At 37.2% G+C, this 22,647-nt stretch overlaps 3 protein-coding genes across 5 annotated transcripts; 2 read left to right on the plus strand and 1 right to left on the minus strand.

The window, feature by feature from the left end:
- The first annotated feature begins 684 nt into the window (after positions 1-684).
- Positions 685-3,409, plus strand: LOC112293345 (auxin efflux carrier component 4-like). Its single transcript, XM_090256869.1, has 5 exons — positions 685-1,234; positions 1,402-1,708; positions 1,881-1,966; positions 2,375-2,702; positions 3,010-3,409. The coding sequence occupies exons 2-4, from the start codon at positions 1,407-1,409 to the stop codon at positions 2,575-2,577; spliced, it is 591 nt and encodes a 196-aa protein (XP_090112995.1). The 5' UTR covers positions 685-1,234; positions 1,402-1,406; the 3' UTR covers positions 2,578-2,702; positions 3,010-3,409.
- A 1,988-nt stretch (positions 3,410-5,397) lies between these two features.
- LOC112293755 (U1 snRNP-associated protein usp106) lies at positions 5,398-11,656 on the plus strand. Of its 2 annotated transcripts, XM_024543560.3 has the most exons (15): positions 5,398-5,961; positions 6,618-6,670; positions 6,801-6,969; positions 7,187-7,250; positions 7,373-7,452; positions 7,834-7,996; positions 8,146-8,207; positions 8,430-8,492; positions 8,638-8,696; positions 9,242-9,323; positions 10,035-10,163; positions 10,385-10,428; positions 10,574-10,837; positions 10,996-11,052; positions 11,245-11,656. In XM_024543560.3, exons 1-15 carry the CDS (start codon positions 5,815-5,817, stop codon positions 11,270-11,272), a joined length of 1,464 nt encoding a protein of 487 aa, XP_024399328.1. In that variant the 5' UTR covers positions 5,398-5,814; the 3' UTR covers positions 11,273-11,656. The 2 variants fall into 2 exon arrangements, with proteins under 2 accessions (XP_024399328.1, XP_024399329.1); XM_024543561.3 differs by lacking the exon at positions 10,035-10,163.
- Positions 11,657-16,837: 5,181 nt separating this feature from the next.
- Positions 16,838-20,825, minus strand: LOC112293430 (phosphomethylpyrimidine synthase, chloroplastic). Of its 2 annotated transcripts, none has more exons than XM_024542809.3 (7): positions 20,605-20,825; positions 20,009-20,365; positions 19,720-19,847; positions 18,724-19,512; positions 18,275-18,627; positions 17,725-18,134; positions 16,838-17,610 (listed from the first exon to the last, which is right to left on the minus strand). In XM_024542809.3, the coding sequence occupies exons 2-6, from the start codon at positions 20,347-20,349 to the stop codon at positions 17,751-17,753; spliced, it is 1,995 nt and encodes a 664-aa protein (XP_024398577.1). In that variant the 5' UTR covers positions 20,350-20,365; positions 20,605-20,825; the 3' UTR covers positions 16,838-17,610; positions 17,725-17,750. The 2 variants fall into 2 exon arrangements, with proteins under 2 accessions (XP_024398577.1, XP_090112996.1); XM_090256870.1 differs by lacking the exon at positions 20,605-20,825 and adding an exon at positions 20,506-20,595.
- Between the last annotated feature and the right edge of the window lie 1,822 nt (positions 20,826-22,647).

Below are 22,647 nucleotides of genomic sequence, written 5' to 3' on the forward strand. Positions count from 1 at the left end.
GAATCTTCTTCATGTACATTGAAACTTTTGATTTGCAAAACAATTATTATTGAAAAAATATACTTTATCTTCTCTTTCTTTCTCTACATTTTAATCATGTATAAATTTATTATTTATTATTAAACACTGAAAATTCCTAATTCTCTTTGAATTGTTTTTATCTTATGCATTGTATGTTTTGATGTAAGATGTCAAATCAGTTCAGTAAATATTTAAACTTAGATTTTGTTTTTTAAGTTAAAAAATCCACCATCCAAATGACTGTCACATCTATATTGCATGAGTTGGTTAAAATGTTGTTTTAAAATTAAAGTGAGCTAATAGGTGTATTTGTGTGAGTATATATATCCATGTACGGTTGGCACCGCTCATCATAATCGCGAAAAATAAATAAATAAATATAAATAGCCTGTTGAATCCAAACGGAAGTCAAGTAATTATTTTCAACAAATGGGGCTAAAAATAATGCATTGTGAAGCAGGAAAAAAAAAAAAAAAAAAAAAAAAAGGATTTTTACACAACGGCTTCAGAAGATGCTATTAAACAACCAGATTTTAAAGTAATGATAATAATAATTCGTAAAGATATTCCATCTGATATATAAAATAAAAAGAAATCAAATTGGCAAATGTTAAATCATTATGTCACTGTGCACCTGTTTGACTGGACGATGAAGTTTGAAATTTAGTGCATAGTCCGGCAGAGTTTTTGGTTAGGGGTGCCAAAATCAGTAATGGGCGGAGGTAATTAGTGCTGCAGTGATGTCACTCAATGATTGATGTGAGTTTTGCGATGCATCACCCGCGGAGAAGAAGACGATATGCAACTTGACATTGGACGGCACGTTGGTTGCTGCATTGAGATCTCACTAATACCAATGACTAACGTTTGATTCGGTCCACTCCTTGCCGGATTTCAAGCTTGGGGCAAGAAGCACATCGTTGTATGCAGACATAGAACTAGGAGTAGACACTTGAATTCTTTCAAAAGCCTCTTCTCTGAGCATCGCGAAGAATTTTCCTCATGGTGTGTAGTTGCATGCTTGCAGGTGCTCAGTCGGGACCATGGCTATCCAATCCGAGCTGTGGTCCCAAGGGTTATCGGAGCGTTTTGTAAAATGGTGGAATCTCTTTCGCACAAGTTCAGGATGATGGGCCTCGGAGCCTTCATTCTGGTGAAACAACGGAATCAGCAGCAGAGCATGGATTCGAAGGTCATGAAAGTTGTATTCCTGGTTCGTTACAGAACCTTCTCTCCTTCCTCCAGATTCCAAGTCCTTGAACACTTTCTCATTTGGCTTCTCTAGGAACTTTTGGGCCTGCGTGAATGCTTTACTTTAGTTATTAACTACACCACACTCGAAATTCAACTTGAGGGCGTCTGTGTGTATGCAATCAACAGCTTTGATGACGCAAGGTGAGCATGACAAATTTCACATTGGAATTGGGGACGAACCTAGCCATGCAGCAACCGCAGTGTCCCATAAAGATGAAGAGCATGTCAAGAATGGAAGTCGGCAGCGAAACTCATTTTCTGTTGCGAATGGGGAGCGCATTACTAGAGAAAATGGAACAGAACATGGTCACGAGATCGCACCCTCCCAGATGAACATGAAGGAGATCGCAATTAAGGTTGCGAAGAAAATGCTGCGGCTACCGCTTACTTACGCCACCGTTATGGGAATTGTCTACTCGCTCATTGCTGGCAGGTATTCAATTCCCAAGTCTTGCTTCTACCTCATGCAGTGAACCTCCACACTGTCATGTACTCGCATGGCTCTCTCTCAATTAAGAAATTAGCTTCTCTTTGGAGACAAAAAGTATCTTGAATTAGTTCGCAGTGAGCTGCAACCGTGCAACCATTGCATGAGATGAGTGCAGGTGGGGTTTCGATCCTCCTCGAATTTTGAGAAATTCGCTTGATATTATGGGCAGGATTACACTGGGGCTGACCATGTACTCCATCGGTATTCATTCACCTGCTATAACCCCCTTTCGATTTGTACATTTAAATATACTGTAAAATACTTTCAGAGTCCTCTTGCTCCTGGGCTTCTGAAGTGTGCAGGAGCATTCATTAGGACAAGATGTGAGTTCTGGCACTAGAATTGAATCCCGATGTGCTTATTGCTTAGGGCTGTTCATGGGGTCAGAAGAAGCTTCGACTGAAACACGTGTCATGTATGCGAAAGCAAAATTAGCTATCTCATTGATTGTAGACAGACCAGAATTACAGAAGAGCAGCTTGAAATTGTTAACGAGACATTATGCAAATTGCATTTGAATATCGTGAATAACATGCATGAGGAACATCGTGAATACAAACATTATGCCTCCGTCGAAACAATTTGGAATAATAATTGAACCATCCTCAGATTCAGAAGATGGTGGATCCAACTATGTAGAGGTAGAAGCTACAGAAGCGATTACTGTCGTTCCAGAGATCGATGGAGATGAATTTGGTGTGAAGAATTTCACTATCTCCACCACCCAGGACACCTCCACGTCTAAAGATGACAAGGACCTAGACACAAAGTCCAAGCTCAATGTGAAGGAAAGGCAGCAAGAAGCAGTGTAGTTGGCAGGTTGTGATGTCTCACAAGGTCGTTGGGTTTTCGACAACGTCATGGCACTTAATGTCTGACACTTGACAGAGAGAGCCAAGAGACGGGCGTCGAGAAACTGCATTCTCTACGTCGAGAAGTGAGTGCTCCACCTCACTCATATGCCTATTATTTGTCCATTTTCACATACTGTGACCAATTTCTATGTGACGAATAAAAAATCTGTTTAGTTGAGCTATATATTGTGAACCTGAATTTTCTATTCGTAAGTTGCTTATCATCATCAACCGCCAAGCTCAAAATAAACCTAATCCTAAATCTGAACCAAATATCTGATCAAATGTGTGAGTAATGGGAACACAATTCTCACTGCCGGTTGAAGTGGTGCGGTAGTACGTGCAATGTTGGCCAGTTGCTAATGAATATGACAGAGCCAACACATCCAGCACAGCGCATGGCGTGGGAGCGGTGAAGGCATGGATGTTGCTGCCGGACGTCGGATATAGCACCTCGGTTGGAGAGGTTTGCTGTTGTTATACTTCGTTTGGATCTGCTCCCAGCACATGGTTTACTACCAATTTCGCATGCCGTGCTATACTACAGATCCTGCTTCGTTAATACTAAAACTCGATCTGGAGTAGAGATGCTCACTTTCTTGAAATGGTGTAAGATCCCACATGGTCTAATCCTTACAAAGCTGTTAAAGATTCATCTGCAAATTATCACATTATGAGGTGATAATATGCCCTTGAGGCAGAAACTCTCATTCCCGAAAGCTTCAGGGAGACATTGTAGTTGGTCTTCAACGTCTGAATAATGTCGTCTGAATAAATATAAGCACACTTTGTAATGCGACGTATAGAAAAAGCATGACACTCTTGACTGCTAGAACTTTTCCCTTGGAAGAATCCTGAAATATACAACTATGAATGTATAACTCAACAAATTTTGCCCTAGAGCGTTCACATTGGGAGCTTGGGCTCACAAAGCCAAAACAAAGTTTTATAATTCATACTAGGTGTACATATCTATTATACAAAACAACATGGGTTTAATACAAAGAGACAAAGAGGGTTTCTAATCGGCCAAACATGGAAACGAGGGAACATAGGAATGAGGGAGGATGGATATTGGTGAGTTGCAATGAGCCATTGATGATCAAGCACCAATTTCAGGTTCTTTGCTATCAGGTTTCCATCATGTCCATATGTTCTCATTGTGTAAAATTTCCATGGAAAAGAGAGGTTTTGTATCATGGGTTTTGCCTAGCACCTGAAGAAGAAGAAGTTTCTTTTTTTAGGGTTTTAAGATGGTAAGTTATCTACTTGTTGCTTTTCTACACATGTTGGAGAAGAGTTGTACTATTTGAAGCTGATTATGAGTGATTAGCCATTCCGCTACAGAAGAGATTTGAGTGTAGTATGCATACATGATGAAAGGTTTGGGTTGTGACACAGTTGTAGGAGGTTTCTCATGTTTGCTTGCTTATTTATTTATTTATTTAATTCTTTGTTTGGCAGAAGTGACAATAAAGAGTCAAAGCCCTGGTTGTAATCCCCACCAAAACAGCTCCAGAAGGCATAGTTGCAATCCCAGCCCTGAAGGTGGCCAAGTAAAGAAATGTTTGATAAAAAGAGATGTGATAAATTTGGATATGTAATTTTTCACCCAATAATATTGATTTACTAATATAAACATTTACAAATACTAATACTTTATTTTCACATATTTTATGTTATTTTTAGAGATTTGTTAATGCAACATCCCCAATTGACATTGTTACACTCCATGTAATCTCCTCATAGACAACTAGCTAATAACATGCCTCTTTCTTTTGCACATTCTTTTCCTTTCTTAGCATTAAGAAAGAATGGTGGTTGAAAGGGAAATAGTGAACATTTTATGAAAAAATAGATTTCAAATATATAAATCAAACAGTTTTACCCAAAACTGTTTGATTTAGATTTTTTATTATTTATTTACTTTATTTATTTTGGGTTGCCAAAAACACTATTTTTATTTATTTATTTATTTTCCCTAAAATTTGGGTCAATATTGGGATTAAATATTGGGCTATCAAATACACTCTAAGTATAAAAGCGTGCTTTTTTTTAGGAAATTTAAGCTGTGTGGAGGTCACAAGGGGTATATCAATATCAATTAGGAATGTAGCATTAATAATTATCTACTTTAATTTTTAATATGTTAACATGTGTATAAATATTTAGAATGTGTTTCTTTTTATACACATTTTATATCTTTATTCTCATGAAGTGAATCACTAGTTTAGAACATTATGTAAAACCATTTACTATTAATGTATTGGTGAATGTTCCAAATACATTATTTTATAAGATTTAAATATTATAATTTTAAGATGTAATATTTACTTATTTTTTCATTTACCATACCTTGTTATTGATATTTTGAACAAAAAGATAAAAAATTCAACAAAGCATGGTTAAATTTACAACCAATTCGGAATCAAAACATAAAGGAAAGAACATGTTAGGAAGGTACAACACATAAATGAAAATAAAAGAAAGAAGAAAAAGAAAAGAAGATGAAAAAGAAGAAGCATTCAATCTCGAAGTCGGACTGGACTAGTGGACTCATCACTCAAACCCCTTTTCACACAAGAGGCGCTAAACGAAGACGATTACCTCTGTCCGCTTTCACACGGCACAACTACCCCTCGAAACGCACGAAACCAGGAATAGCAGCAAGCTGTGGTAATAGGTCCGATACCTGCGACCGCGGGGCAGCCCCCCGTCCTTCGGTGAGCGCGCTTGAATGAGGAGGAGGGAGGGAGGGTGCGGTGACAGAACGGCAAGCAAAAGCGACGACGAAGAAGAAGAAGTGCGAAGCGAGGAGGTGGAGGATGCGCAATCTGCATTCCTGATCACACTGCTCTGCCTGTCAATTCTCTATTTCCCTGCGTCCATCGCCATCCCGGCCCTTGTCAATTGTCTTCGGCACACACACACTCACTCTTTCTTTTTACCTATTGATTGAGGGGGAGGGGGAAGGGCTGATGAACTTTAATGGAGGGAGATTGGTTAGGGTTTGTGATTACGGTGTATAGTGTTTGGGAGAGGAGTTAGTTAGGGAGAATGGGATGTTGAGGAGCAGAGGGGTAGTGGAAGGGCGTGGGGGAAGAACACCTTGGGTGTAGTTTTTAGGGATACGACGTTGTTGTTGTTGTTGTTTTTTTTTTTTTTTTGAATTATATTGTTCTTGAGTGGGACACCATGGATGCGTTTCGGAAGCAGTTGGATGCCCTGATGGGGGCGAATCGTAACGGAGACGTGTTGGAAGTGAAGCGGAATTACTGGGACCGTGATGTGTGTCGGTTGTATCTCACTGGGCTTTGTCCTCACGACCTCTTCCAGCTTACGGTGGGTTTGAAAGTTTTTGTCTAACTCGAACTCTCCGAGAATGTATTAAGAGTACCCTAATCATGATCGTGTTGGTTGTCTCATAATGTGTGTTGAGGCTCCGTGGTGGAAGTAGTTGGCACCATGACTCTGGAATAAACTTAGCTAGATGACATGCGTTTTTGAGGGAGAAACCTCGTCGGTTTGTCGGCAGGTTTTTAGGTCTCTGTGTGTAGAGGGCTGAAATTTCACGATTCGATACATTGGCAGCATCCGCAAACCTGCAGGCACAGAAACGCTTAAGATTTTATGATTTTGGCTTTAGAGGGTTAGAAATTTCTTTTTGGTGTCAATTATCATTTTCTTGAATAGTTTGGCTCAAGGCAGACGTAGGTGTAGTTATTGAATGTGTCAAATGCTGAAAATACTCATCTTTATCGAAGCATATATATATATATATATATTTTTGAAGGTTCTTTCTTGATCATGCCGTCTTGCTGTTGTGGCTTCTGAACTTCTGCACCTTTGAAGTAAACAACTATGATGGCTTACGGTTTGTGAATTTTGAATCGTTCAGAGTTTTATGTCGGGCATTTGCATTTTAGGACGGGATGATGGATTGAAATTGTGCATCGAAGTCGAAAAATTTCTTTAACACTGCTGTCACCATTCTGCAGAAAATGGACCTAGGCCCTTGCTCAAAAGTACACTCTTTGCAACTGCGGAAGGAGTATCCTTATATTCGTTTTTCCCTCTTTTTTCGTTCCTTTTCCTTGTCATTTAATGAGTTTCTTTGATATCATGTTTAGCATTGTCAGTCTTTCATCAATTCATGCTTGCAAGGCCTTGACTACATTTAGGTACGAGGAAGCAAAGGCAAATGGAAAGGACAATTATGACAGAGACCTGGAGGATTGTTTAGAAAAACACATCGTTGAGTGTGATCGCAAGATTCAACGCGCCTTAAAACGTTTAGAGGATGATGACGCAGGTGCGGCTACTGCAATCGCTGTTTCGGAGGTGACACAGGTTTGTCACTCGTTTCTATTAGTAGTCTTTTTCCTGGGACAGAGACTGGATGCAGAATTGAGAAAGAACTTGAATGATATACTATCCAGGGGCGCAGACATAATCTTATTGCTTGGAGGCCTATATCAGGGTCTGAAGAGTTAGTTATCGTGTGTGTCCTGGCACTATTTGTGCACGTTGTTTCACTGTGTTCTGATTTTTCATCCTGTTTACGCAGTCTCCAGAGGCATTGGAGTATACTAGACAAATCAAAGAGAAGTTGAAAGCGGCAGAGTATTTGGGTAAGTTAAGTTTACAGTGTGCAAGATTGTGTAAAGTCTATGTCAAGGTCAGTACGTGACTAAGCACTCTCACAAGGTATATTTAGTGCATCCGTGATCTATAGATTTCTTTTTCTTTGTAGATCTGGAGGGGCGAGGTGACGACAAAATTAGAATCATGGAAGTTGTTCAAGAACTCCAGACTAAGCGTGCAGATAAACAGGTCATTTTTCTTCCTTAATTTTTGTTGACCAGTTCTCTTTTATGGTGTTTGAAGAGGTTTTGTTAGTGGTGGAATTGCATTGATTTAGCTATGATTAGTACTAATTGTAATTATTTCTCTCTGAAGTAAATTTGCAAACGCAATTTAGCATCAGGCCAAGTGGGACTTCGTAAGTTGTGGACTTAATTGTTGTTGTCAGCATACTCCAAACCTTTGGACCAGAAATCTTAAACTTCTTGTTGTCAAAATAATGAGAGTTTGATGGATTGATGACCTCAAACATGTATCAGGATCGAAACCTTCATTATGTGGCAGCATTGTAGGCATAAGGTAAACGGCGTGTGTATATTGGTTTATATTGATCGGCGTACTTGGTTTCAGGCAATGTCTCTACTGGAAGCTTTCAACAAAGACAGGGCGTTGATGCCACAGCCGCTTGCTAATCCACCTCCTCTTGCCCCCCTACCCACGCTTGTGACCTTGCCACCGGATGCTCGAACACAGGAAATGATTAAGGAGAAACTGAAGAAAGCTGAGGAATTGGGTTAGTGATTGCATAGTATATCCATCATTGCTATTTTCGAGCACTTACCTATTGACTTGCGTGGACTAATGCCTTTGTTTCATACTCCTGATTTTATAGCTTCCATGGTTTGCAGAGGCCCTGACATGCTTGTATTTTGTTCTAAACAGGGGAGTTAGGTATGGTAGATGAGGCACAGAAAGCAATGGAGGAAGCTGAAGCCCTAAAAAAGGTACAAATTAATGTCTTTGATATCGTTGAAAAGAATCTAAACTAGATACATGAATGCATATGGCCCGTATTTCTTTTTCCAAAATGAGTTGAGGCATTTCTGCAGAGCTATATTTTAAGTTCATACTTATTGGCTCTATTGGCTTGGTGGTGTATAGCAATATTTCCTAAATTTCTTACAGGATGTTTGATGTTGGAATGGTAATTATCAATGATTTGGCAGCTGGGAGCAAGACAAGAGACAGTGACGGACCCTGCTAAGCTACTAGCTCCTGAAGTTCGCATTGTAGGTGTCTCTTTTTCAAGGACGTATTATATACGTGACGCTCTTCTTGATCTTCTATGTTTTTGAGTCCTGTGATTGTTTTTGCTCTTGGTGTATCGTATGGTTGATCATCTGCCTGCTAACTACTACCTATATTTTGTCACAGGCTGATCAGAAGTTAAGAGTGTGTGATATTTGCGGAGCATTTTTGAGCATATATGACAGGTTTGCACTGTACCAAAACAGTTGATTTTAGTTTGCCGTTGAGCATCCATAAATTTTGAATTAGTCCACGTTGCTTGTCCTTCATCGAAAAACTGAGCATCAGGGAAACCATTCACTCGCTCACGTATGATACAAGTTTGTCTCGGCGCCTCCAGCTAAACGCTTTCCTAAGTTGATCACCCATGTTGGCGTTTGGCAGTGAACTTGTCTTGGGTTTATGAAGATGATGATGACATTCCACCGTGTTGACTGTATGTATTATGCATTTCATTTATTTTTCAAGTTTGTTTCTCTACCTGTAGGCGTTGGCTGAATTTGCGGTTGCTAAACCTAGTTTTGTTCTTGGTGTATTCCCTTCTTTATCTACTTGCAGTCGTGGTGTGTTTATATTTTAATATCTTCCTTCCTTTTTCCTTTTCTCTTCTTCTTTTGTTGGAATGTTGACTCTTCTAATGGGTTCAGAAGGACTTATCTTTTAGATGCTGCACTTAATGCTGCCAAGTGGTGGGTTTCATGATTAGTGCCTTGCTGCTTAATACTTTCAGTGACCGTCGCTTGGCGGACCATTTTGGAGGGAAGCTGCATTTGGGTTATATGCAGATTCGTGAGAAGCTCGTTGACTTGCGGGTACGCGCTTATTTCTACTTTCCAAGATTTTGTTTTCAAAAGCATGGTAAAGCGCGTGTATTGCCTGGTAGTGCCACAAATAGGAATATCTAAGTGGTGGACTGTACGCTGAGGATCGACAAATTGATGATCGTGTTTACTCCCGTCTACTTCGTTAGGTATTTCAAATTAATAATTTATTCTCGAAATTTGAAAGTCGAAGTTCTTGGTGTGGGAGGTTTCTGTGGCTTTTGCTTATATTCAAGAGTTTAGTGATGGTAAGAAAATGTGAAAGCTGGAATTTATAGTTCTAGCTGAGTCCGTTTGTTTACGTAACCAGTAATGTAATGGGTGGTGTATGTGCTGATTATAAATTAAACTAAGCCTGAAAGTAGTTGGTATCAAGCTCAGGTGGTTTCAAATTGTCTTGACGTACTTGTAATAACAATATAGATTGAGTTTGTTCTTGATTGAACTGTTAGTTTTTATTTTTGGTATCATGAAAGTCATGTCGCGTGGGGCGGGGGGTAACATTGAATATATACGATAAATGACTCGAAGCTTCAAGTAACGCAATTGATATTGAACTTCATTGAAATTGAATTACGTAAAATTTTCTAAATTCCTGAGTTATTACCTACTGTTTTACTATGGACCCGGCAGAATGGATATGCTATAAGAACAGAGAATGCAGTAACTGTGAAGTTCTTAGGATGAGTTTTGAACCTGCAGACTCAAGAACGAACCTACGTTGCACCGCTCGGCATCTGCTTGTTTAGTAGACAACTTCGGTTGGTCATCTTGTATGCAGTTATCATTTCCCACCAATCAACACCTTCGGTGGGCAATGGTACCTTTTTTGTAAGATCGTTTTACCAGACATTGTCTGATGTAAATTTCAGCATGACGGCAGAAAGATATTCTGTAGTAAAGATTGCACCTTGATACTGTTTCCTACGATACATATAATATGATTCAAGGTCTATTCGATTCTGTGGGTGTTTTTTTTTTGTCGAATTTGGCTTAGGATTTACGAAAATACTTCGCATTTCATGGCTGAGAATGTTTGTGGGTTTCACCAGGCTGAGCGAGCCGCCAGGAATGCGGGGCCATTAGACGATGAAAAGTAAGTCTTATTTCTTCCCGCTTAGTTTCTCATCTTAGAACAATAGAAGCCTGATTCAATTCTGCCATTCTATGCGCAAGCTTTTGCTCAAAGATGCAACGCCTTTATTTGACAAATTTTGAAACTAACATTTTTGTTAGACCAGGTCTCGAGAGCCCAGTAAAGCTCGGTCTATGAGTAGAGACAGGGAGAAGGAGAGAGACGTCGATCGTGAACGAGCGGATCGAGAAAAAGTGAAGGAAGCTGAAAGAGAGCGTGAACGCGATCGCGATAGGGAACGTACTCGAGGTCGTGATAGGGACCGAGGTCGTGACCACCGCAGTGGAAGTGGAAGGGGAAGAGATAGAGACAGAGACGGCGAGCGCGATCGTGGAAGATCAGACCGTGACTACAATAGTCGTAGCCGTAGGTCAGTCTTTTCCTTACCTAGGACAAGGAATAGCTCATAGAACATTGGTCACTGCAGTTAAGCAGTTCATATGATGCAGGTTTGTTTGGTCAAGCTTGTGAGTTGGTTTTCTCTGGTTCATCGTGTGCTTAAAACAGTACCTGTGATCTTAAATGCAGATCACGATCGCGCTCAAGAGAACGTTCCAGAGATAGAGACAGGAGTGATCGGTACAGGTAGGTTACGGTTCTATTCCACTTGTACCTCGGTTGAATTCTTGACACATATTTCTTCCATGATTTGTCAACGCATGTAAGAGTTCCCATAATTTCATGCTGTAGTTACATGAATTGAGGTTTTGATTCCGAGGATGTTGGTAATCCCATTTTTCAAAGTTCAATCTTAAATTTCTTAATAATGACTTGCAGGCGACATGACCGATATGCTCGTTATTGAGACTTATTTGCAACAAGCGATCAACATGCCCTTGAACATCATATGATTTTGGATGTCATAGCAAAGTAAAGTGCCTGGTGGCGCATTTGAAAGTAGAAGTCTTACCCTGCCAATCTGGTGACAACGGTTACTGTTCATATTCTGGTTCTTCTAAGAGTTTGTGCGCTTCAAGTCCTGTCTTCATCATCAGGCTTGCTCTGGCAATTTGTGGATTGGGATCCTATATGATCTAAGGGACAGAATGTGTAATCAAGAAGTGAGGGACAGGATGTAGAGCATTCGAACTTGTCAAGCGGACTTACAATGAATGTGGATGTCACAATCCATTTGTTGAACTATTTCCAGGATATTGAATATTGAATTTTTTTATTTTAGGTTGGGTCATTTTTGAAGTAGGTCTCTGTGTACCTATGTTGTGCACCTCCGTCATGGTCTTCTGATGATGTAAGTTTCTCAACCTGTATGTTTTGAGGCATCCGTACACTCCCTTTTTGCGTGTCTTGTTGGAAAGTTTTTAATATTCTGTGCTTGTATTTGAATCCCCTTCATAAATTTTCTTATGTACTTCCCCAGCTTTAATACAATTATATTAACCGTGTCTAAGTAGGATATAGTACTCATCGAGGTAGGGTGTTAACGTAATGTAAGATTCTGGAATGCAATATGCACGAATGGATAAGTCGGACAAGATTCATATCGAAGACCAATTGGGTTTGTCAAAGTGAGGGAAAACAGTGGTGGAATAACTTCATAAGTCCAAATTAGTAAATAAGAGTGCAATGAATTATTTTCAGATTGATGCCCCTCGAAGGATGTGATCAGTTTCCTTCGATAGAGATATTTCTTGGTGATGTGGAGTGTGCAAAGGACATATTCTATTTTTACTGTTAATAAAGGCTGATTCTTTTTGGAATATAGGTTTGAAAACATAATAGAGATGGTTGTTGGTTTTGGTGTAAAAATGGGTTCTATGTCAATGACAAAAGACGATTGGTTTCCAAACCAATGTGAAGAAATTGCTTGTATGTTGAGAAGTTTTGCATGATTTTATAATGCTATTTTGGAAGGAGATCTTGAATTAATAAGAGTAAAAGTTGAATTTATTTGGATTGAGTGTGATATGGCATGTGATTTGTAGTATATTTGTTAGAACAAAAAAACTACTACAAAATTATTATTAACCTCAACAAACAAGATATTGCATCTTATAGTGGATTGGATTGTAACTAGGTATTATTAGTCTTGAAACATTTGGAGATTTTATTTCACTATAATCTACTTTTGTAATGCTTTCTTCAAATTTTATATAAAAATGAACAAATACTATTAGAGAAATTTATTGCATGCTTTGAAGTAACACTATTCTTTTTACTTGACTAAACATATATTGTAATTGAACATATCTTGGTTTTTTATTGTTAAGTATAAATAAACTTGTACAAAATATGCTTGGATTAGTTTCACCATCAATTCCAAGAGCACCTACTTATAATAAAGTTCTAATATATATATTACTATCTACATAAAAACTACTTGGTTTAGTTTTTTAACCATGCAATAGCTATGCAACTTTTATTTTTACTAAATGTGCTCCAACACCAATAGATGCACTTTCTAAATTGCAAGTTTTAGAACAACAAATGAAATGCTAAGACACATCTCCTTTGAATAAAAAAATATACTATCTTATATCTTTACAATATATGTATTCATAAACAATTTTGTAGATTAAAATTCTTTAGTGAAATTTCTCATGTATTTAAAAATTACTTTCTTGTTCTTGTAGGTGTTTGAAAGTGTTTTTGAATTTATGTTTGCTTAAAACATACTTAAATCTATGTGTCAAATATCTAATGAGATAAAGTATTTTCAGCAAACATTTTAAAAAAAAACGTAATTATTTAAGTGGAACTTGAGCAAGATTAGATTTTGATGATAAAGGGACAGAAAATCAATAGAGTAGAGAGATTAAGGCTTTTGAAATTGCAGCACTACTCGTTGTTGCAAAGAAGACCATACTATTTGAACACATGCTTCTTATGTCTTGTAATGCACATTGATGTTATGAAATATTATCTGATCATATTTAGTAACGTTGTAGTAAAACAATAGCAAAGATATGCATAAGAAGGTCTATATACAAATACTTCTTGTGCTTACCCACAAAAGTATAAAAACATGTTATTTTGATTTTACTATACATAACTACTAAGAAATGAATAATATGTGAAATTTGACATAGAAGTTGCAAAAGTTGATTAGTGTGTATATCAAAATGTATGAATTATTTTCCAAAAATAAAAAACAATTAATTAGATGTTTTTTTTAATAGTAATTAAATATTTATTTAAGACAGCTTATAAAATTAAAAGTATTTATAATCATAACCAAAAAATTTAATACATGCTCTAAATTGTTTAAAATACACATTTTTAGAATTATGCAAAATCATTTCTTTCTTTTGCTATCTTATTTTTGTAATCAACATTTTTTTGAGAACTATTCACTAAAGTCTATAGTGAGAATATTTATATCGTCTAATAATAGAAAAATAAATCTAGCTTTTAAAAAATTTGTAGATTAAAAAAATTAGATTATCAAGTTTTAAATAAATTTACTTGAATTAACAAGAATGCAATGGAACATTACCAATGACCTCATTGTTACATTTATTTTGGTAGTTCTTTTTATAACTTTTTTTTATTATTTATATCAATAAAATATACTAAAACAATCCAAACAACTAGATTACAAGTTTAGATTGTAAGTTTGATATTGTATATTTAATAATCTAGAATTAAGTCAAAATTAAGTTTATAGGATTTATAAAGACAATGTGCATAATTCAAAAAATAAACTGCTATATTTTCTATGCTCTTATTTAATATAGTTGAACTTCTTTTGTAAAAAAAAAAAAATACTAAAATGTGGGTACAATAGTAAAACATAAGTACTTTGGTTGTACAATATGTTTTATTATTAGAATTCATTTATTGTGATTTCTATAAATAATATAAAAATTTGATTTTGGCAAACAAAATCTCTTTCTATTTACTTTTTTTTTTCTAAAGGATATATAAAAGTATAATTATTTTTAAAGCATATTCACCATCTATTGAAATATAACATAAATTTAAGTCTTATTACAATAAATCTAACTTTTACTACATAGTGCAATACTCCTCTTCCATACAATCAACATTAGTAGATAAATCATATATTGTTTCTTTATCATCTCATGTTAGATTGGTAATCAATCCTATAATATTAATTTTACATGCATGTTGCTTATGAAAACTACAAAAAAGACATGAATCCTATACAATTTTAATCCATCTCATCAAATTTTTCTAAAACCATGCCAATAATTCAACCACCCACATAAAAAGATGTAATGTCTCATAATGTCTAAATGTACTTTAAAAGAGATTTGTGCATGATTTACTGCCTATCCAAATTTTTTAAATAGTGAAGCACCTATATAATCAAAATATTTAAACTAAAATATAAAATATTGAAATAAAAGTATAATTTTGATATTCTTACATATTAATTGATTACAATCAAGTATAATTTTGATATACTTACATATTAATTGATTTGTAGATTACATAATAAAATATAATATAACTTATATTTTAAAAAATCCTTTTTTTCTTTTAAAATTAAAATTTAAAATAAAAGAATTAGAAATAAATGGTTTTTTTTACAAAATACTAGTAGCAATTTTTAGATTACCATTGTGGCTTAAAAATATTTAGATAATTATTTGCTTCTTATACCTTATATGTCTATAATAGTTTCAATTTAGTTTTATTGACTTACATGACATAAAAGCATTTCATTGATTAAAATTTTAATATACTTCATCATTTTTTTCTATTTGGTGTTTAATATAATTAAAAGCCAAACTTCATATTATTTTAATAACTAAAAATTATAATACACTAGTATATGATTTATTATGTAATTTAGTTGAATAAATTTAATACATTGTATAAACAAAGGTATTTCAAAACACTTAAAGTTAATAAAAGTGCCACTAGAGGTGATCTTCTTAATCAATTATAATTAGCACATTTGCAAGTAACATTATTAAATAAGAAAAATTGCTTAATTTATATGCACAAGCATTACAAATATTTAAAAAATTGTATCAAAATTATAGAAATGAACATAATCAAAGAAGACATCTAGAATATCATGTTAATATAGTGTAATAACTATTAACACTTAGCTATAATTCTTTTCAATAACTAAGAAGATTTTAACTATATATATATAATACTATTATTTTTTGTCTTTTTTATATATGATATTTAAGAAGAAACCAGACATTCCTATAAATTTATACTATTTAGGATGTTTGGCTAAATATACATCTAAATACATTGTTTTAACTACTTTTGTTTTGTAGGACATGGGAGCTTGCTTTTTTCTTTATAACTGGTTAAAAAAGCATGTATATAAATACATAGAATATATTTGTACATACAAAGACCAATAATTATCATTAACCATGAAGCATTTCATTATAATCTATAAAAAAATTTATAGGATTTTTTCTTATAAAATTATATTCTTACATTGTATCATCTATAAAGTAGAATATAAGATCTCTATTTAATATTGAATGTTAATAAATACCTAAAAATTGAATAATAATCATGATGTTTTTTTAAAAATTACTAATAATGTATAACAACTCATAAAACCAGTGCTTTAATTTACTACTTATGAAACACCAGTAACACAATTAATTAGCACACAAAATTGTATATTCGAAAAGTTATATTTATAGAAATAAAAAACATCTCTTAGTACAGAATATAAAATAATATTTTTCTATATTAAATAGCGTTGAATGTACAAATTTTGCTTCAAAATCATACGTTACTTACTTTTTAGCAATCCAAAATTAACTTTCTAAAGATACTTTGACAAATAGCAGCATTCTGAGACGATGTGTGTAGATGATGACAATTCTTTACATGAAAAATGTCGATGGTTACAAATAATAACAAATTTTGTGTTGAAATTCTGCTCTGCAATTGTTAGTAAACAGTAGAGATTTTTGGTGCATGCACAATGATTATAAACTTGTTATTCATGGAGTTATAGGGACTGAGTGAAAGAAGTATACGTGGGGGATGCAACACTTATTTGATTAAGTGATGTAAAACTTGTCTTAGAAGTTTCATTACAGATGATATGTTCTCTACGTAATCTGAAGCTGCTTGTGGAAGATTGTGTGAAGACAGAATTAACAGCGCTGAGATACATTCAATTTGATAACATATACACAGATATAAGAGTGAACATAGAAATAGTTCACTTTTATTGTCGACAAGTTATGAACAGTCGGTATTGTGCATAATAGTGTGTAAGTTTCAGCGGGATTACTTTCTACTAATTTTGTTATAATTTTTATTTGTGATTGACACTGTATTATCAGGAAGAAAGTTCAATCTTCACTTGGATACATTTTTTATCGTAGTACAGTTCAGCTACCCTTCAACACATGCAAAACTACAGGCAATCACAGTCTGTCCGGCAAGTGCAATAGGAAACGAAGTGAAAGCTTGTTTACAGTGATTTAGAAACCTATTACAAAATGGCCTGGAAACTATATCCCGCTCATCATTCTGTGGCCGTTTTTCTTTGATTCAAAATCACGGATTCATAATCAATGTACACTGATGACTGCAAGATTCGGATGAGAGACCTACACCGCACACACTGTTTCTAAGAAGCATGATCACAAAGGGAGAAGCACTCGTTTGAGCTACAAGCGAACACTCATAATTTGCCGATCGAAGACGAAGACGAAGGAGGGTCTATCTTGATGATAAGTATGTCATGGTCAAAGGCTTTTGTAAAAGCAATGGGCGAAGAGCTTGCAAAAGGACTTTGTCATAAACACAATGTTGAAAGCACCCAAAGCAGGCGATTGATTCAGAGCCTCTGGCCTGTGCAGCAGACAACACAACGAAAAGACAATGGCACGCTCCCTACGCAGGTATTAACCTGTTCAGGTGCGAAGGGACTCTCTCAGCCTGCATAGTTAATCAACGCATCAGGATTGCGCTTCTTAATCATGCAAGCACCCCTGGTGCCAGAATTGATCAGTTCGAATCACAAGAAAAAAGTTTTCCCTTCTTCAGAAGACCACACAACAACAAGACAGATCTAGCTAAAAGTGCCACAAAATATTCACAATTTGTCTAATTGTGGGTTGGTTCAGTCCACAAGCCAGAGCAGCCGTAGCACAACCCCTGTTGTAAGGGACACACAAGTCCTCTCGGCGTGTCTCTCCTCCATTTCTAGCGACTGCCCACCTGCAGACCATCACGCCAACTTTAAGTGCAAATAAAACATGGTTTGGTCCGCATGCTGTAATATGAACTCTGCACTTAGATTAGGAGTAAAACTTCGATAATGCGGAACGGTACCTTCAGAATGGTGCATGATGCGTCATTTAAGACGATGGAGTGGTTGGGAGTTTTGAGGCAACGTAGCTCTCAGGCAAGTAGATCTCGCCACCGCTTTCGCCCCACTGTTCACCACTGATGGTCTTCTTCGCGGCTAAGAACTCTCGGCTCATTTTATCCATGCCATCCTTGATCGCAGCTTCTGCCTCGTCACCGTATCCATGCTCCTCGGCATATCTGCGCACATCCTCAGTGATACTCATGGAACAGAACTTGGGACCGCACATGGAGCAGAAATGTGCCACTTTCGCACCCTCGGCTGGCAGAGTCTCGTCGTGGAATGAGAGTGCAGTCACAGGGTCCAGCGATAGTGCAAACTGATCCCTCCAGCGGAACTCGAATCTAGCCTTGCTGAGTGCATCGTCCCAACTCTGCACGACAGACCAGTTAGTTTTTAAGCCCAATCACTGTATCTATATTCACTTTCCTTCTATTCTAAATCTCAGCTTGGTGACAAAATCACTAAGACTCACAAAGTTGTGTATCAGGGATGAAGATCAATTTGACTAACCTGTGCAAGAGGGTGTTGTTTGGCAAGATCTGCGGCGTGAGCGGCAATTTTGTACGCAATCACACCAGCTTTAACATCATCCCGGTTAGGAAGACCGAGATGCTCCTTCGGAGTCACGTAGCAGAGCAAAGCAGTTCCCAGAGCTCCAATGTTCGCCGCTCCGATGGCGGATGTGATGTGGTCGTAGCCAGGAGCGATATCTGTTGTGAGAGGACCCAGAGTGTAGAAGGGAGCTTCACTGCACCAATCCAGCTGCTTCTCCATGTTCTCTGGTATCTTGTGAAGAGGAATGTGACCAGGTCCTTCATTCATCACCTGGACGTCCTTCTCCCAGGCTCGACGAGTGAGCTCACCTTCAGAATCACAACACCCAAGTATCAGAGTCTTGGACATGAATATCATCAGCTTTCAATCATGTCTGCTTTGTGAGGAGAGATTTGAAACGGTACCTTGCGTAGCGAGCTCAGAGAACTGCGCCATGTCGTTTGCATCATAGATAGATCCAGGCCGGAGGCCGTCTCCGATGGAGAGCGCGATGTCGTATTGGTTGCAAATGTCCAAGATATCGTCCCAATGCGTGTATGCAAAATTTTCCTTGTGGTGTGCGAGACACCACTTGGCGTGGATGGAACCACCCCTGGAGACTATGCCCGTCATGCGGCGAGCTGTCATGGGAATGAACCTCAACAACACACCAGCGTGAATGGTGAAGTAATCCACTCCTTGCTCGGCCTGCTCGATGAGCGTCTCCCTGAATACCTCCCACGTCAGATTCTCTGCAATTCCATCGACTTTCTCGAGCGCTTGGTAGATGGGGACAGTTCCCACAGGCACCGACGAGTTTCGCATGATCCACTCCCGAGTTTCGTGGATGTGGAGACCGGTGGAGAGATCCATGATGGTGTCAGCACCCCACATTGTGGCCCATTGGAGCTTCTGCACCTCCTCCTCGATTGAGCTAGTCACCGCGGAATTGCCGATGTTGGCGTTCACCTTCACGAGAAACTTGCGCCCGACTATCATCGGCTCGAGTTCGAGATGCTTCTTGTTGGAAGGAATGATGGCGCGCCCGCGAGCTACTTCTGACCTCACAAATTCGGGGTCCATTTTCTCACGCGCCGCGCAGTAGGCCATCTCCTCAGTGATAATACCCTTCTTGGCGTAGTACATTTGAGTGAATCTCTCATCTTTGAGCGCCTCCCTCCTATCGATCCACTCCTTTCGAAGCTTGGGAAGTCCTACATGGGTGTGCACGATGTCAGACATCACGACTTTCACAGCCATTTCCACGAATTACGAAACATGAAGGACAAAAAAACAAAAACAAAAACAAAAAAAAAAAAAAAAAAAAAAGAAAAACTGATTTAGACTAAACCTTGAACGAGTGCCAAACCGTCGACAGAAAATTCTTCTAGAAGCACGGCACAAGAGTGTGAAGTACTAACCGTAGCGAGGATTCACTTTCTGCGGTCCACTCGTGTCGTAAGTGTCGAAATGCGGGTCATCTCCAGACAAGTGGATTCTCCGGAATGGCACCTGGAGCACAGACCCTGTGGGCTCATGCACCACTTCCCTGCAGCCATGTGAGACACTCGATCAGGCACCATGGCAGAGAAAAGAACTATCGCACGCAATTACAGATTGAATTACCGCGTTGTATTCGATGCAGACCTTCGTGTCTACACCAACTCACTAAGAAAATTCAGTGGCATTGAGGAGATCAAGGGGACATACTTGATCTCCTTGGTGCTGCTAGGGAAGCACTCTTCGAAACTAGGTATGGGCTTGAAATCTGGAGCGGCTGGGTCCTTTGTGGGACGGGTGCGTCCAGCAGAATGCACAGAAGAAGACGAAGGCCGTGGCGCGGTGGCCGTCATTACCACCTGCATCGAACCATTTCTGAGACGAGTCTCTGCGCTGAGATCTTGGTGCAAAACAGCACTTGTACCCTTCCGGAAGCTCGATTCCCCGGATGCCAGCACCTGCAAGGCGCCAGGCGATCGAGTCACCTCCACCGCCGCAGTGCCGTGGGTTACGAAGGTGGCTTTCGCAGCGCTCATCATGACCGACGCCATGGTTCTTTCTCGCAATCTAGCAACAAAAGCACCACAATCAGTAACCTACCTGCCACTTGGTACCGGGTACCAAAAAAAACACACACTCACACACACACACACACACACCAAAGCTCTGCCAATGCTAGACACGCACAATCACACACAGAAACAGACCTCAACGTCACATGATCAGCAAACACATGCACTGCCATAATCCAACACAACACACAATCCACATTCCCATGCGGAACTGCATGTCGATTCTGAACTCACCCACAACCTCCGACTAGACTCTCCACACAGTCTAGATAAATCCCACACCCAATTGGCGAAGTGGCGTTATAACTCCACCCCCCTGCAAAGGAACATGCACTCACTCGCTCACACTCATCCACACAGTGTCACATGCACACACACAGAGAAAAAGAGACACAGGGGCTACGTAGACAAATGTGATGGAAGAGATTAGACTACTACGACGACGACGATGGTGATGATGATCCATAAAGAAGCTTCACTTATCTCCTGTTATAACGAGAGTTGAAAGGGAATCTTGACAAGATTAGACCTATAAATAGCAGTGTGTGAGATATTTTTAAGGGGCGATGAACCCTAAATGGGTGAGATACATCCGCCACTTCTTTCTCCATCCCACTCGGCTCATTTTCACACAGCCCCTGCGGTGGGGCATAATCCAGAACATCAAAATTCAGAAACCAAACAACAAGAAAAGAAAGAAACAAAGACAAATGATCAAAGTTCCATTACATATAATGAAAGTAGAAGTTACCAGCACTCTTTTTACGTAAACTTTTCTCTTATAGAGCGGATGATCCCTTTATCCCATGTGGAAAGGTATATTTATTTCGTCGGAGGCTTTGAAATGCCGTCTCAGGCTAAATTAGAGAACCCTTAAATACACTGTTTTCTTGACCTGTGATAGGGGCGGGATGTTTGTATTTTTTATTTTATTTTTTTTTTTTGCTTCGGCTTGTGGCAATGTGTCGTCCCAAATGGATCAATGATGATTGACTCGGGAAAAAAAAAAGAGTAAAGCCGTTTGTTGACATGCGTGCAACATTGTGTCCATTTGTGCTCCGAGGATAACAATTCTTCAATTGTAACAATTTTATTGTTTTTGAAGACAGGTATTGTTGTCATTTTGATAAAGTCCTGGATTTTAGTACCATCTGATATTGTTTGATGTGCCAAGTAAATGACACCTTGGTTGAATGAACTGAGCTATTTTATGTTATAGAATGAAATGAATCTGGTTTTTTTCAGAAATTTATATGTTCTTTAGTGTTGTTTTTAAATTTCTTTAAAAATCCACAACATTGCACACCTGTTTATGAGTAAAACAATTATCTTTATTCAAGATGGGAGTGTGAATTTTATGTTTTGTTGAGAATCAGTTTAGTGCACATAATATATTGAATTCAATTCTGCAATGTATTCTATTGCATGGTTTTATCAAAATTGGAATGTACAGCACTTTTATTTCAAAGTAAATCTATGTTCAATTTTGATTCAGTTCTCTCTTATTTACAATTATTGTAGTTTCAAAACATTAGTTTTATAAAAAAAAATACAAAATGTCATCAAAACACCACTTATTCCCACTGATTATTTTGTACACACACACACACAAATATATATATATATATATATATATATATATTCCTAATATGAAAAAAACTTATTCACTTACAACCACTGAAGATCACATGTGTGCTTTTGAAATATTGTTCATACATGTGTAACACACTAAATTTAATATAAATATATATTACCATTTAAAGTATATCACAGATCAGCCATCCACTAAAATTTTAATATAAAAAACCATGTTTAAATGTATAACTAATCAGTAACAAATAACTTGATTTTAGATCTAACATTGAAATTTGATTTTTTATGATATCTAAAATGACACATTAATAAATCATATTCCACTATTAACATACACGTGCTGGTTTACAATTATCAATCCATTGCAAGTAGAATATATATATATTTATATTTATATTTATATATAATATTATTATGAAGTTTTTTTTAATATTATTTTAGAACTAAGAGAATAAATTGTTAAATTATTAACACTTGATTTTATTTGTGTTGATTGAGTTGTTTATTAAAATTTATTATCATAATTAAGTTGCATATAAAAAGTGTATACAAATACAAAATTGTGAAGTTGCAGTGGTTTTATTTTTTTTATTTTTTTATTTTTATAATCTATTATTCATAAGTTGAGTGACTTTTTTTTCACAAGGTTTTCACACAGTAACTTACAAAACTTACAAAAAGTTT

Source organism: Physcomitrium patens, chromosome 16 (assembly GCF_059467195.1).
Source record: "Physcomitrium patens ecotype Gransden chromosome 16, ASM5946719v1, whole genome shotgun sequence".
NCBI lineage: Eukaryota > Viridiplantae > Streptophyta > Bryopsida > Funariales > Funariaceae > Physcomitrium > Physcomitrium patens.